Raw genomic sequence first — 14,616 nt, 5'->3', positions numbered from 1 at the left:
CATAGGCATTCTGGAAAAGACAATGGGGGAATTCCAATATAATCTGAGTGGAGACAGGCTATCACATTGTAACCTGGAAGCCATAAACCTTTTAAATGATAAACTTAACTACGCTAAAGTAAAAAAAAATCTACATGATAAAAAAAAATCATGATAAAAAAGTCAAAGGAAAAAATAACGAGGAAAAATATGTTACTCAGATCCCAGACATTACATGTAAACTTTTCTAGTAAATAAAGAAAGCGAGCTCCATAGTAAAATGGACAAAGATATAAAACATTCATGGAAAAGGGAAAAACCAACATCTCAAACATACTGAGGGGCGCCTGGCTGGCTCTGTCAGAGGAGCACAGGACTCTTGATCTCAGGGTTGTGAGTTTGAGCCCCATATTGAGGGGTAGAGAGTATTTAAAATAACTAACTAAATAAACCCCAGGCATGAAAAGGTACTCACCCTCACTCATCATGAAAGAAACATGAAGTGGACCCACAGAGCACCATTTCTACCTTTTGGATGGCAAAGAATAAGATGTGGGACCCCCAGGCAGCTGTGGGAGACTCATTCTCACACCCATCCGCAAGCACGGAGGGGCAACATAGAGCATGTGCCCCCGTGGTTCCGGGTCAGGAGTTGGCCCTACAGACACACTCCCGTGAGCAGCAGGTAGGTGAGATGATTATTTCCTGAACCTTGGTCGTACCAGAAACAGCTACATGTCATCTGCAGGTAACTAGGGGAACAAATTAGGGGCCACCTCTAGGATGAGACTCTCAGCGGCCACAGAAGAATCAAAGACGTTCTCCGCTGCCTGGGACTAGGTGCTCAGTAAGACAGCCTGGCACATTACAGGATGTCGGATGTGCCAAAAAAGGAGAAAACCAGAGAAATGGGAGCAAATATGGGGGAGCATTGCACTGGCCCATCCTGCGACTCCTGTCTTCGTCAAATGAAGCTACTCTTGGAGGCATGTTTTATGTGTCCTTCGACTGTGCTTCTCCTACCATCAACCCTAGCTTACTGTCCTCAACGGACTGCTCAGCTATGTCCCCCCCTTAGAGTGAGGACAACAGCGTAATAGCAGCTATTCTAAGTGAATATTACTATTTTACGTAAAGTCCCTGTCAGAATGGGTCTGTCATCAATAAGAACAGCTCATCAGCTGTTCTGATGGACTCCCGTGACCCCCAATATGTGTGCTAGAAACTAGCTCCCCCGGAAGTTAACAGCTATCCCCTGAGAAACATTTTCTACAGAAACGTGCATTTCCATAGGAGATGCAGAGCGAAGCAGGTCAAGAGTGGTGATTTCTCAGAGCTTCCCAACAATGATGTGGTGACTTTGGAGGAGAGAGGGGCACGGTTTCCGTGGACTCGGCCCTGGAGCCCTTCTGGGGTCAGGAAGGGTGCACCTGCTGCCGGCCTGGCTGCCCAGGGTCTCCCGGGGCTGGACTGCGCAGAGCCAGATCTTCCCTGGGATTGGGTAAAGTTCCTTCCCGGCCGTCCGGCATCTGCCCTAAATGCAGAGACCTCCTCTGGCAGCTGAGGTCCTGTGATAGCATCTGTGTCTTTTTTCTCTTTAGATTTTCATATACTTTTCTCTTTAGAACCATGGTTTTTCTTTTTTTTTTTTTTAAGATTTTATTTATTTATTCATGAGAGACACAGAGAGACAGAGGCAGAGACACAGAGGGAGAAGCAGGCTCCATGCAGGGAAACGGATGTGGGACTCGATCCTGGGTCTCCAGTATCAGGCCCTGGGCCGCAGGTGGCGCTAAACCTCTGAGCCACCTGGGCTGCCCAGAACCATGGTTTTTCTTTATAAGACATGGCCTTATTGTATGCACCCAGGGAGGGTCACTGAGGTGAGGCGTGCATCAACGCCAGCACATTTCTGCCGTCTTCGTCTAAAGCTCGGATGCCCTGTGCACCTGCTGCCTGCCTCAGTTAGCCCAGCACCCCAGACATGGGCAGGGACAAAGGTCAGAGCTGCCAGCCATGCTCGTTATCACAGGAGCAGATGAGGCACTGCCCAGAGGTTTCTGAAATACCCACTGCAGGTCTGACCATAGGCTCCAGACTGGCTGTTCCCACGTCTGGGCTCCCCCCACACACCCAGCTGGACTCCTGGCTCTTCTGTTCTCTACTGGAAGACATTCAACTGGGATAGGCCAGAGAAGCCAGGCGTGTGTGTGGGGGGAATTTTCTGCCCTGCTTCCTATCCTAAAAGCCCACCTGGTGCCCCAACAGCCGTGTGCTTGGTCAAACAGGAGCTGCGTACAGGAGCTTGCATCCCCCACCCAAAACCCCACACTGCACCTTGACTTAATTCCCATAGCAGAAGACAGAGTCCCCATCCTACATGGAGACCAGACTTGGACTGGGAATTCTGGAGAGGTTCTAAGTGTCTGAAGCCGGGTGGGGGCAGCTAGGAAGCTAGCAGTATAGAAATTGCCCGGGGCGGGGTGGGGGGTGTCCAGGGCCAAGACAGACTCGCCCTTTCACTTGGGTTGGCACAGAGGTCCCCCCCTTCCCCAGGTGTTATGAGCAGGGCGCTGGTCAGCCTGGGTGCACAGGGGTCCCAAGTAAGGCTGGGGTTGACGAAGCAGGCTCACGGGGGTGGAGCTAGCCATCCCCAGCTTCAGGCACAGGGCAAACCTAGCAGGCCCAACCGGAGGTGGTGCATATGAGCACAGGACGTGTGCCAAGAGGACCCGGATCTGAATCCCCATCCTGCTTGTGATGTGTAAACCTGGATACATTTCTTAACTTCTCTGACCCCATGCCCTCTCAGCTGTGAAAGGAAATAGTCCGAATGCTGTTAGGATCAGATCAAAGCCCACGTGGGCTTCAGAGGTGGCAAACTCCAAACTGCAAATTCTGCACGAATGTGAACATATGCATTTTCCTAGGGGGAGCAGTTAGGGTTAGGACCCAGGACGGGTGAATGCTCAGGCTGAGGTGTGTGTCCCAGACAGGAGGACAGCTGACAAAGCGTCTGGGTGGTGGTGGTGGTGGTGGGTGCCCACAGAGGGGAGGGAGCTGCACCAGCGCCTTGCCCCAACTCAGCAGGTGGATGACCACTTGCTCCCTGTGTGTCCTGAGGCGCGTGTTTGCACAGAAGTTACACCTATGTATTTTGTGTCTAAGGCAGGGAGAGGTCACGTATTAGTTTATTCCTTTGTTCAACCACTGCTGAGCGACATCCTCTCAGCCTCCCTGTGCCCGCCGGTGCCCGCTGGGATCACGAGGCCCCTGGAGCTCATGGGCCCCAGGGAAGCCCGTCCATGTCCAGACCTGGCCCCCCACTCCCCTGCTTGGGAAAAGGAGGAACAGGTAGCCTTCTGGGGCCATCAGGCACCGCCTTGCCCTCTGGGCCGGCCACCGGGACCTAACAGGACAAACGTGAAGTGTCTCCAGCGGGGCTCACCCTCCTCCTGGCCTCGGCCTGAACACCCCGGGCACACAGCCACCCCACCACACACACACAGCATGCCCGGTGGCCTTATGAATGGCTCTTTGGAGGTGCAGAGCCTCTTCTGAAAAGGTAGATTCATACAGAGCCATGTCAGTAAATTTCCAGGGCTGTGCACCCTGGGCCTCTGTCTGCGTCCTGGAGGTCAACCCTGGGTGGGGGTGGGCTGAGGTCACCCGGGGCCCTGCAGGAAGCTGGACAGGCTGTTTACCAGTATTCGTGGCCATGGAGTATTTCCAAGAGGAGAGCACAGGAACAGTCGTGTGCTTCCTCCCACCACAGTGTCCCTTTGCCAACAGGAAAGTGAGGTGGGAAGTCCAGGAGCCTGTCCCCAACCCATGACCCCTGGTGGTGCAGCTCAGGAGAGCGTGGCTGCCCAGCGGGTCCCAGCAGGGAAGATTCAGGAGGGCAGGGCCCATGTCACAGTGGGGGCATATGGTGTGGGCCATGTGACCTCTTCAGGGGGGACATGGCTCAGACAAAATGCCACCACTTTCTAGGGGACCACTGTGACCCTGTGTCCCCTGTCTGGACACCTGCCTTCCACCTCTGTCACCCTTGGGGCTCAGTCCCAGTTTTGGGGGCTCCTCTTCACCCCTTGCTGTCTGCCTCCAGTGTCCGCAGCCAGGGAGCCCAGCCAGCTGAGTGCCCCTCTGTCCTGCATGCTGGGGGGTCCCTGGGAACACAGCCCCCCAACCATGATGGGCAGGTGTCTGAGCTGCCTTGGGTCACCACAGGCAAGGGACAAGGCCATTATTTAAAGGAGGACCTGTGGCATCTTCCAGAAATGGCAGCCATAGCATTTCTGGTTTCACATGCTCTCCTAGGACCTGGGCCGGCCTCGGGGGGTCTCAATGGAGAAGGTTTGGCAGAAGGGATACTGCGTGATCTCTGAAGCTCCATCTCAAAAGGAGAGGCAGCTTCCTAGGGTGTCTCTCAGGACGTGCACCCAGAAGATCTGCTAACTGGAGGCCTCTGCAGATGAGGCCACATAAGGGGCACAGGGACCCTGGAGCCCCAGCTGACCCAGCCTCCAGCCCAGGTGCCAAACATGCGACCCCAGCCCCAGCCTAGAGGCTGTAAGTGCAGGAGGATCCCTGGGTCACCGGGCTGACCCTGGTCATCCTTCAAACCTGTGGAAGTGAACAGGAAAATCCTGTTTTGAGCTACTGATTTTGGAGTGGTTATGATGCTAGACACAGGTAGAGCAAGACAGCACCCCTCCTGGAATCTGCTTGCCTGAGATCTAGGCAGTAAGATGCACCTGCTGGCTGTAGCGGCCTGCCCTGTTGGGAGGGTGCCCAGTCAGTCTGCTGTGCCCAGGGCACCCCAAGGCCCGGAATGCAGTCCACACACCTGTGCCAGGAGGCTGATGGGACAACCAGCCCTGCAGGGGAGCACCCTCTGAGAAGCAAGGACAGCCCCTCTTCTGCTGCAGCAGTGCCCAGGGGGAAGGGTGGGAACCCCTCCCACAAGTTCAAACATCCCAGCAATGTGCCCTGACTGCACGCCACTGGTTCCTCCACCTGCCTGCCTCCATGAGCCTGCCTCATTTACCCCCCTTTAATACCCACCACTGTCCTCCCCACCCTCCCCCTGCACACTCCAGCGTATGATGGCTTTCCACCACTGACTCCCCCACCCCAGGAGATCTTGGTGACGTCTGGAGACATTTCTGACTGTCAAGTTTGGGTGGGGGCTGGTGCAACAGTGGGCAGAGGCCAGGAATGCTGGTGGAAAGCCCTGCCCTGGGTCCTGTCCCGCTGGCCCCGGTCTCACTGCGTCAGTGCCTTGTTCCTTGTCCTTCCTGGCGACAGCTACATCAACACTAAACAGACCAAGATGCTGAGGCTGCTTTCGGCCACACCTGACCCTTCCTGACACACTGGTGTTTACAGGTCTCCAGCACAGGGGACAGGCTTAGGCAGCCTGAAGGAAGGGACAGAAGCCCCAACAGGTCCCAGACCAGCAGGAAGCCCCCCCCCGCCCGGATGCTGGTTCCCTGGTTCCACGGGCTGTGGCTCAGTCCTACCCATGGCCTTTCGCCCCCGACCTCCTGCTGCCTTCATGCACCCCCAGGAGGAGAGCACCAATCTCCTGACTTGCTGGCATTCGTAGTGTTGAACTGTGGATGAAAGTCTCCCCGTGGGAGGCAGCCGGGGGCAGGAGACCCCTATAACAAGGTGGTCCAAGAGGAATGGGCTCTTCATGCTGATCGAGACCCCAGATGGACAGAGAAACCAAGTCACACAGTTCCCCAGCCACGGGAGAGGAATCACCTCTGTTTCCCATGTGCAGGGGGGTGAGGGAGCTCTGGCTGAGGGCATGTTGCAAGAGCCTCTCAGGGGAAGCGGGTGCAGGAGTCTGCACGGTGCCCCTCCAGCTCCTGTCTCCTGTCCCTCCCACACCTCCGGGGGGCTGCTGAGGGCAAGGCCCAGAGCCCGACCTAGCCTGTACCAACAACGGGCACCGCACCTGCTACCCCTGTCCCCTGACCTGCTCAAGGGACCAGAGCTGGCAATGTGCAGCTATTAATAGCTGTTCTCAGGTGTGTTCACCTTCAGCCTCAGCCCCGCAGCAGGTGCCCCTCTCACCCCAGTTTGTGGATGAGACAACGGAGGCTCCAGGAGGGAGCCCAAAGCCAAGAGCCAGGATGGACACCCACGTACATACTCACTCTGGCCCCTGCTGTTTACAGGTGGGTCTAGACTGGCTCTACTGGACACACGCAGGCCTGTGAGGACCGTCCCCCTCTGGAGACTGCAGGGAGGCTGGACTCCCATGTGCCAGGGTCTGAGGTGCCGCCCCTGCTGTAGCCACAAGGCACACAGAGCTCCTCCTCACATTTATATTTACATTAGAAATTTGGTTCCTTGGTTGCACCACTCCACATGTGGCCTGTGCCACCATGTGGGAGTGAGGACACCACTTCCTTCTCCGTTAGTGCATGCCTGCTGGCCAGGCCCCCGATGTGTGTGGACCACCCTCCTCCTGGGGCCCCTCGCCAGTAGCTGGCCAGGTCCCCCTGTGGCTGACACCCCTGGGGGCTGATCTGAGCAAGGCTCCCCCAACACAGAGCAGGGACAAACATGAGCAGAGCCCCTCAGGGGGTGGGGAGCTGCCAGCAGCGGGTAGCATACTTCGGAGTCACAAAATGTCAGAAGCAGTGGGGCCTTAGGAAAATCTGATCCAACTCCATGTCAGACAAGAGGCCAGAGGAGTGTGGCCTGGCTCTGGGCTCAGGGAGCCCCTGGACAAGTCACAGTGTGAACCAGAGGCCACGGAGAGTGGAGGGGGGGAGCCCCGTAAACCCCTCTTAGCATCCCTGGGCCTCAAATACAAATATACGCAACAATGGGGGTGGTCTCTAGGGGGATGATTCTTGCTGCCTCTGCTCTCTGGGGACAGGAGGTCAGGGCTGTGTGCCGGCCAAGGCTGGGGCAGCCAGGGCAGGACAGGGACCGGGGAAAGCAGCAGGGTTCCCGGCTTCTGTGAGCTCTCAGAGGCAGTGGAAGGGAGCGGGAGGAGAGCAGCGAAGGCGTATTTATAGATGGAAGGGAGGCTAGGAGGAAATGAGTCATGACGGCCACGTATCTGCTGGAGAGACCACGGTGGGCGGGGAGGATGGGGCTGGCCGAGAAGCAACTGCAATACAGAAGAGGATCTATTTACTTTCTCCACCAACAAGTGGACACTTAACTTTCAGACCTGTTTTCGTTGTTTTTTTTTTTTTTTTAAAGTACAAGCACTATTTTTTTTTCTATAGGCACCTGCAAATTCCAACAGAGGAACATCCTACAAGAACCAAAAAAGCAAGGAGACTCAGCAGCTGCCACAGCCCAGAGGAGCCCACACAGACACGACAACTAAACACAGCGTGGTCCCTGAATGGGACTCGGGAGCAGAGACAGGACAGTAGTACCAGCTAGGAGATCTGGACGGTGCTGTGTCAGTGCTGGTTCATGAGCTGTAACAGGTGCACGGCACTGTCGCCAGAGCTGAGTGAGATGGTGGATCTGGCTGTGGGGTGTATGGAATTCTCTTACTGTCCTCACTTCTTCTGTAATTCTAATAACACTCTACTATAAAATAAAGCCTGTTAAAATTTTCAAAGACATCCACTATAAAAATGATTTAAAAAAATTATAATATAAATAATCTAAAAGTCACTTATAGGGGCACCTGGGTGGCTCAGTCGCTTAAGCATCTGATTCTTGGTTTCAACTCAGGTCATGATCTCAGGGTTGTGGGATTGAGACCCGTGCCAGACTTCCTAATCAGTGGGGAATCTGCTTCTCTCTCTCTCCTTTTGCCTCCTGCTCCCCCAGCTCGTGCTCTCTCTCTCTCAAATAAATAAGCCTTTAAAAAACAAATAAAAATTATTTACAACACTTATTAGTAGCTAAGTTGGGGAGGAGTTGAGTTACATGCAGATTTTCGAATGTGTGGGGCTTCAGCACCCCTAACCCCCACGCTGCTCCAGGGTCAACTGTAGTGCTGCTATTCGCATTTATGGAGGAGGAGATGGAGTCTCAGGGAGCTTGGGTACCCTGCCCAAGCCCCCCACCCCCATACACACCGGCTAGTGAGTGGTGGAGGGAGCAGGTGCTTTTCCCACTGGTCCTCCTGCCTGTCCCCACTCTAGTGTGTGCTTTGCTGTGGGGGCGCACCGGTAGCCAAGTGGGGGAGGGCACACCTGTAGCCAAGCGGGCCAGGCATGGAGGGTGGGCCAAGTGTGACAGCTGCTACCTCTTTGTCTCCCCCAAGCCCCCTGGGTTGGCTAAGGCTTCTGTCAACTTCCAGGCCTGTTAACGCCCATTACCCTTGGGCTTCTATTGTCTGTGGAGGAGCAGGAAGGAAACAGGGGTGGCTGGGGGGGTTCTCTGCAGGTAAGAAATGAGCTCGGCATCTCAGGCATCTGCACATGCAGGCTGGGCTCAGGCCAGCTGGTCCTGCTCTCAGAGAGGTATTTCCTGTGGGCTCCCAGAGTGCCCAGCCTGCTGATTCACACAGCTGCCCCCGACATCGACATGGCTCAGGGACTCCCCAGGCCCCCCTTCTACAAGCAGCCCAGCCCTGGAGTCACGCTGTCCGCACCGGTATGCCAGACTCATTTCCACTGCTGCTCCGGGACCTCAGTGTCCTCATCGATTAAATAAGAATCATCACAGCGCCATCATAGTGTCTGGCACACAGTATTCGCTCGATAAATATTAGCTGTTATTATTCTGAGTATCGGAACCTGTGCAAACCCAGGAAAGGAAGTCCGATTCCAGGTGATCAATTTTGTTACTGGTGGACTAGTCTGGGGAACAAGGTGAAGCTGATGGCAGGACACACATCTCTGGTTTATGGGAGCAGATGATTTACTCCAGGGGCCACAGGTTCATATTTATCTCAAGTGGGTTCTACGAGTGTCGTACTTAACGGTTCCAGGCCCACTGCTAAGACTTCACAGAAGCCCTGGGAGACTTCACAGTAAAGCCAGAAACCCTGCAGGCCCAGTCTCAGCGGCACTGTGTCCAGGAGGAGATAGGGGCTTGGCTGCAGATGCCCACGGTTCAGCCTCCCTCATACGTCTTGTTTAAATGAACATCACAAGCACCTTTGCAATAAGAAGCATTGCTCCCTGCTGTTGTGATACCATGGTGAGCTTGTCTTGCAAACACTGACAACCTGGTGCTCTGACTTCCGCTTAGCAGCGGGTGCAGAGACTTTCCTCTTCCCTCCCACTGAGTCACCATCCCTGGGCCCCGGAGCCCCAGAGAACAGAGGTGTCAGTGCCGTCACTGGCCTGGGGAGTCCCTCTGCCCTGGCTCTCAGCCCACAGACTATCACAGGCCACTCCCAACTCTGCCCCCAGGAGCTTCCTAGAGCAAGGGGTGGCTGGAATCCAGAAGCCCCTCCACCCTCCACCACCAGCTCAGGGGGGTGGGGGGGAAGGGGGCCCTCAGGGGAGCAGAAATCCCAGGAAGCTTCTGGAATTGGAAATCATCAGGCTGCCTGGGAGGGGAGAAGGCAAGCCCATTTCAGGTGCTGTCACTTACCCAGGGCTCCCTGGCAGATGTCCGTGCGGGTAGCACCTCCAACAATGAACTGGGGATCATCGCAGATCTCCTGGGAATGAAACCCACTGTCAAACACCAGGGGTGGGCTTTTGTGGTTAGGATACCTCAGCTCCCAGGAGGTGCACCAGATGCCTTCTCCCTGCCCCTGCCCCCCTGGGGAAGGCAGTGCAGTTATAGGCTGCCATGGGGTTCTGCTTGCACCTTGCTCCGTGGAGCCCCAACGCCCTGCACTGCTTGCAGCCTACGTCATCTCACTGCTATCTGAGGCCACAGAGGCATGGAGCTGCCTCTCCACCAGGTATGCGATCCCTTCACCCCCTGGGGCCGCCCCCTCAGCCCCTCTCCAGTCCTGCACATCAGCTCTTTTGTCTTCATGGGATTCCTTTCCCACCCTGATCTCTCACCTCCTACCCATGTTCAAGACTCATTGCCGCCTCCTCCAGGAAGCCCTCCTTCACAGCCCAGCCCTTGGTCATCTCTGGGATTCTGAGCCCCAGAACACTTGGACTCTGCACCACCTAGCGGTGCTGGTGGGTGTATGTATGCCTTCTGAGTCCGTCCACCGGGCCAGGATACTGGCAGCATCCGTGCTTGGGAACCTGCTGCAGAGCCAGGCTGCGCGTGGTGCTTTATGTCATGGAGCCCTCCCAGGAACACAGATGGGTACTGTCCCCATTTTATGGGAGAGGAAATAGGCCAAGGGGATAGAAGATGTGAAACAATGTGTCCATGGGGAACTGACCCTAAGTCACAGACGGCGGCGCTGGGATTCGCGCTCACTGGCCTAGAGCGCGTACTCTTTCTGCTCCTGCACTGCCTCCAACTGATGAGTAACAAAACCCTAAGGGTGTCACAAGCAGCCTGCTGGCGGCCAACAGCGAACAATTCTGGCCCCTTCCACCACCCTCTCTCTCTGTTTCCTGATTCTGAAGCCACAGAGGAAGCCAGGCATAAATCTGGGCTTTCATCGGCTCTGGTGACCTCAGTTTGCAGGTGCTACACTCCACACCCTGCGGTGTTCCCCTCTCAGGCAAGCAGAAGCCCTTCCCGGGTGGGGCCTGCCTCTGGCCCTAGACCCCAGCCCTGGGCCCTGGCCCTGGCCCTGCACCTCAATCTACAGCAGAGCACATTCCTTTCAGGCTTCGCACTGTCCCCTCCCTGCTCAGGTTGCTCTGTTTTGGGGATAACGGGACAATGAGAATGTGTTTCTGCTGAGCAACTGAGCCTGCCAGCCAACCACCCATGCAGCGTTTTGACGGACCCACTGGGCTTGGTGCCGAGAACCCAAGAACATGCTGCGGTTCCTCCTTGTGCCAGGCTCATCCCCCAGCAGGATTTTCAACTGGTTCAGAAACCTTCCCGCATCTTGGGCAGCCTCTTCAAAGAAGGCAAAGCCCAGACTGGCCCTCTGAGGCCTGCACACAAGCCTGCACACATCTAGTAAACAGGGATGTGATGGGTTCAGGGAAGAGGGTGAGCACCTGGGCTCTGGGTTCTGGCAATGGGGTCTGAGCCCTGGCTCTGCCACTTGAACAGGTTTAAGCCCTGGGCAAGTCCCTCCACCTCTCTTGGCCTCGGTTTCTCAACTGTACGATGGGGATGGTGTGACAAGTGTACCGACCACAGGGTGTTCTAGGGGTTCAGTGAGACGACCGTGGAGGTGGCTTTGGTAAGCACTCCACAGAAATCACCTGTTACCATAGTCACTGGCAAACAAGGAGATACTAGTCCCTGAACCCAGAGGCAGGAGACGCAGGGTTGAGGCTGAACAAGTGAGTCACCACAGAGGTCTGGGCATTCAGGGGACACCAGGACTCACATGGCCCGCCCCTGCCACTGCTCTGCCTGCCTCTGCTGCCCCTGCCCTCTCCCTGCACCCCTGCCAGAGTGAGACTGTGCCTTCCAAGGACTCCAGTCCCTTCTCAGTCCCAGGGCCAGTCAGCAGCAGCAACAGCAGCAGCAGCAGCAGCAGCAGCAGCAGTGAGGTCAGGAAACCCCTCTCTGGGGAGGAGCCGGCCCAGCTTGCCCACCCCTTGTTCTCCTTCCTCCCGCCCCTGTTTCACCAACTCCTCCTGTCTGCCCGGCTTTCATCCCTTCCTCCCTGTTGACTCAACTCATGACACACCCCACAGCCTCTCAAACCCCATAGCCCTATCCACCACTCCCTGTCTCTTTTCAGACAGTCTTCTGAAAGAGACGACACTCGTCCCTTTGGGTCCCTCACTGTGGAGTCCACAGCATACAGCAGTTTGACTTGGCACCACCTTCCCATGGTGGCTCCATGAAAGTCTTGCTTGTGTCCAAATCTGGAGACATTGTGTTTCCCTTCCTGGACCCCCAAGCACAGCAGTGTCCGGGAGGGTAGGACGGAGGCCGAGGGCAGCCATGAGCCGGGGGCTCTGCACACCGACAGGCTGGACAGAGTTCTGGCTCCTCCCTGGACACCTGTGTGAGCAAACATTTAGCTTTCGGGAGCCTCCATTCCTCCATAGTGGAGTGGGAATGTAACAGCCTCCCCGCCTCCCCCTGACACTTGTACAGCTCACAGCATCTCCCCCTAAGCAGGGGTGGAAACCCTCCTGGTATTTCCAACTGTTGGATGACCTGCCTCCCCTCACCAGCCCTAAAGTCTAAGGAGGCAAAAACGAGACACACCATGCCTGGCACATAGTAAGTGTTCAGTAAGTGCTTATTTAGTAAATGAAAGAACAAGGGACAGAGTGTGCAAATTCACTCTAAGCTGTGAGGCGCTGTGCTCATGTCAGGTGAATACGCTCTCTCATCTGTCACCGTCACAACCACAACTTTCCTTAGGTGCACTTTCCTTAGGTGCACTACGACCTGCTGTCATTCATTCCCTCGTTCCACGGAGAATCACTGCTGTTCTGTCCACTGATGAGCCCAACACTGAAGACAGCGCCTGGCATATAACAGACGCTCAGTACACACTGCTGGACGAGGTGGAACTGGCCTCTGGGGACACACTGGTGACTGATACATAGGGCCCAGCAGTTCAGGGAGAAGGACAGATAATACCTATGTCTACAAGCTGCAAAACACTTGAGGAAAGATAGCAGGGCTCTGTGAGGAATTGTAAAAGATAAAGAATAATAAATGAGGAAAATATTTAGCAACACCTTTCCTTTTAGACGAAGAAATGGAAGTAGAAAGGCCAAAAAGGGGAGGCAGGGCCACCCAGTAGGTTAGCAAGAAATGAACTCAAGTGCTGGGGACCCCGCCGAGGGCATTTCTACTGCGCCTGCTGCCTACAGGCTGGATGTAGGGGAACAGGTGCCCCAGGCGGTCCAGAGGCATGGACAAGGGGCAGCAGTCCTACTCTCAAGTCAGGAATGGAGAGGCTGGGTTCCTAGGAGGCCTTGTTCAGGTCTGGTGGGGGAAGCCGGTGAAGTGTCAGGGGGAGCCAGCAGTGGTTCACGACAGGAGGAGGGAGTAAGGTGTCCCAGGCCTGTCCTGGCCCCGGTGTGGGGGTGGACAGGGCAAGGGAGCTTGGAGGGGGCCCCCCAGGCTCCCCAGGGAGGATTCTGGCCCAGCGCGGTGAGGAGGAGCATCTGCCTCAGTGCTGCATCACCCCTGTCCTTGCTAATCATCAGGGTAAATATGCGGATGTCGGGCCGACTCCCAAGTGGAAAAATAAACCAGAAGCTCTGATTGGGTCAATGTAACCACGACCGCAGGAGAGATCCTTCCTCACCAAAGGCCCAGAATGCGGATTTCCCTCCTCCCTGAGGCGGACGCAAGCCGAGTCGCAGCCTGACTTTTGCTGCTCAGATACTGCCTCCCCCCTCTCCCCGCAGACCCTCCTCCCTACCACGGCCCCCGCGTGGGGTGCGAGGGCGGCTCCCCCGGCGGGGCTGCTTCGGGCCCCCGCCCCCGCCCGGCCCCGGCCCCGGCCCCCGCCCCCGCCCCGGCCCCGGCCCCCGCCCCGGAGGGCAGGGCGCGCCTGGCCGCCCCGGGAAGCGCGGGGGCAGGGAGGGGCCGGGCCTGCGCTGCGGACCGGCTAACGGGGAGGAGCGCGCTCTCGGGGCCCTCCGCGACCTGGGTGTGCTCCGCCCGCCAGGGGCCCAGGCCCCGCACCCCGCGCCGCCCCCCCGTTCCCCGCGCCCCCCCCGCCGGCCCCCCGCCCCCCACCCCGTTCCCCGCCCCCCCCCACGCCGGGCCCCCCCCCGCCGGCCCCCCCGCCCCCACCCCGTTCCCCGCCCCCCCCCCGCCGGCCCCCCCGCCCCCCCCCCACGCCTGGGCCCCCCCCACGCCGGCCCCCCCGCCCCCCCCCCGCCGGCCCCCCCTCCCGGCCCCCCCGCCCCCCGGGCCCCCCGCACCGCCCCGTACCGTGGGCCGCTTCCACTCGATGCCCTGGGTCTTGCTGGAGTACGGCCCCAGCTCCTTGAAGCCCAGGGAGGAGGGGATGGCCGGGAAGGAGGGGTCCTGGAAGAGCGCCCCGGCCTCCAGGCACTCGTCCCGCAGCGCCTCGTAGTCCTGGTTGAGGTACTTGATGGCCCGTTCGTGCGAGCCCAGCCCCTCGGCTGCCTCTCGGTCCCTCACCAGCTTGGCCGCGATGCCGGCCATGGCTCGGGGGCTCTGCGGGGCGCGGCGAGCGGGGCCCGGGCTGCAGGGGCGCGGCCTGGTCCGGCGAGCGGCGGCGGGACTGCGGCCCGCGGCGCTGCAGGCGGTGCCCCCTCCCGGCGGGGGCGGGGCCTCGGGGCGGGGCCTCCGGCTGGGGGCGGGGCCTCGGGGCGGGGAGGGGCGGGGCCTCCGGCGGGGGGCGGGGCCCGGGGCGGGGAGGAGCGGCCAGGTCCCCTCGGCGGCCCCGGGGGCAGGAAGGTCCCTGACCTCGGTCCGCCGCCACCGCCTGGGCCCCCGCTTTGTGTCCAGCGCTGTGGCCACGGCTCCGCAGACGGTCTCTCGTTTAAGGCTCGCGGCAACCCCAGCACAGGGGTCCCCGCGCTCCTGTGCCCTCCTGTGCCCTCCTGCAGCTGCCGGCCGCGGGCCTCGGGCCTCGGGCCTCGGAGAGCTGGGGGGGACGCAGGGTCTCGGGCTGCGCAGGGTTCCGGGGCCTCG

The 14,616-nt window shown here is 58.1% G+C and overlaps 1 protein-coding gene across 1 annotated transcript in view; it reads right to left on the bottom strand.

Annotated features, from left to right (window-relative positions):
* CAPN2 (calpain 2) overlaps positions 1-14,240 on the bottom strand; it is a 38,245-nt gene extending 24,005 nt beyond the window's left edge. Inside the window, exons 1-2 of the mRNA XM_041746515.1 lie at positions 13,888-14,240; positions 9,520-9,589 (exon numbers count right to left, since the gene is read on the bottom strand). Coding sequence (XP_041602449.1) covers positions 9,520-9,589; positions 13,888-14,124 — 307 coding nt within the window. The 5' untranslated portion in view covers positions 14,125-14,240. The remainder of the gene's footprint in view (positions 1-9,519; positions 9,590-13,887) is intronic.
* Positions 14,241-14,616: the final 376 nt, after the last annotated feature.

This window comes from Vulpes lagopus, chromosome 1, assembly GCF_018345385.1.
Source record: "Vulpes lagopus strain Blue_001 chromosome 1, ASM1834538v1, whole genome shotgun sequence".
NCBI classification, from domain to species: domain Eukaryota; kingdom Metazoa; phylum Chordata; class Mammalia; order Carnivora; family Canidae; genus Vulpes; species Vulpes lagopus.
This window is presented reverse-complemented; position numbering and strand designations above follow the sequence as displayed.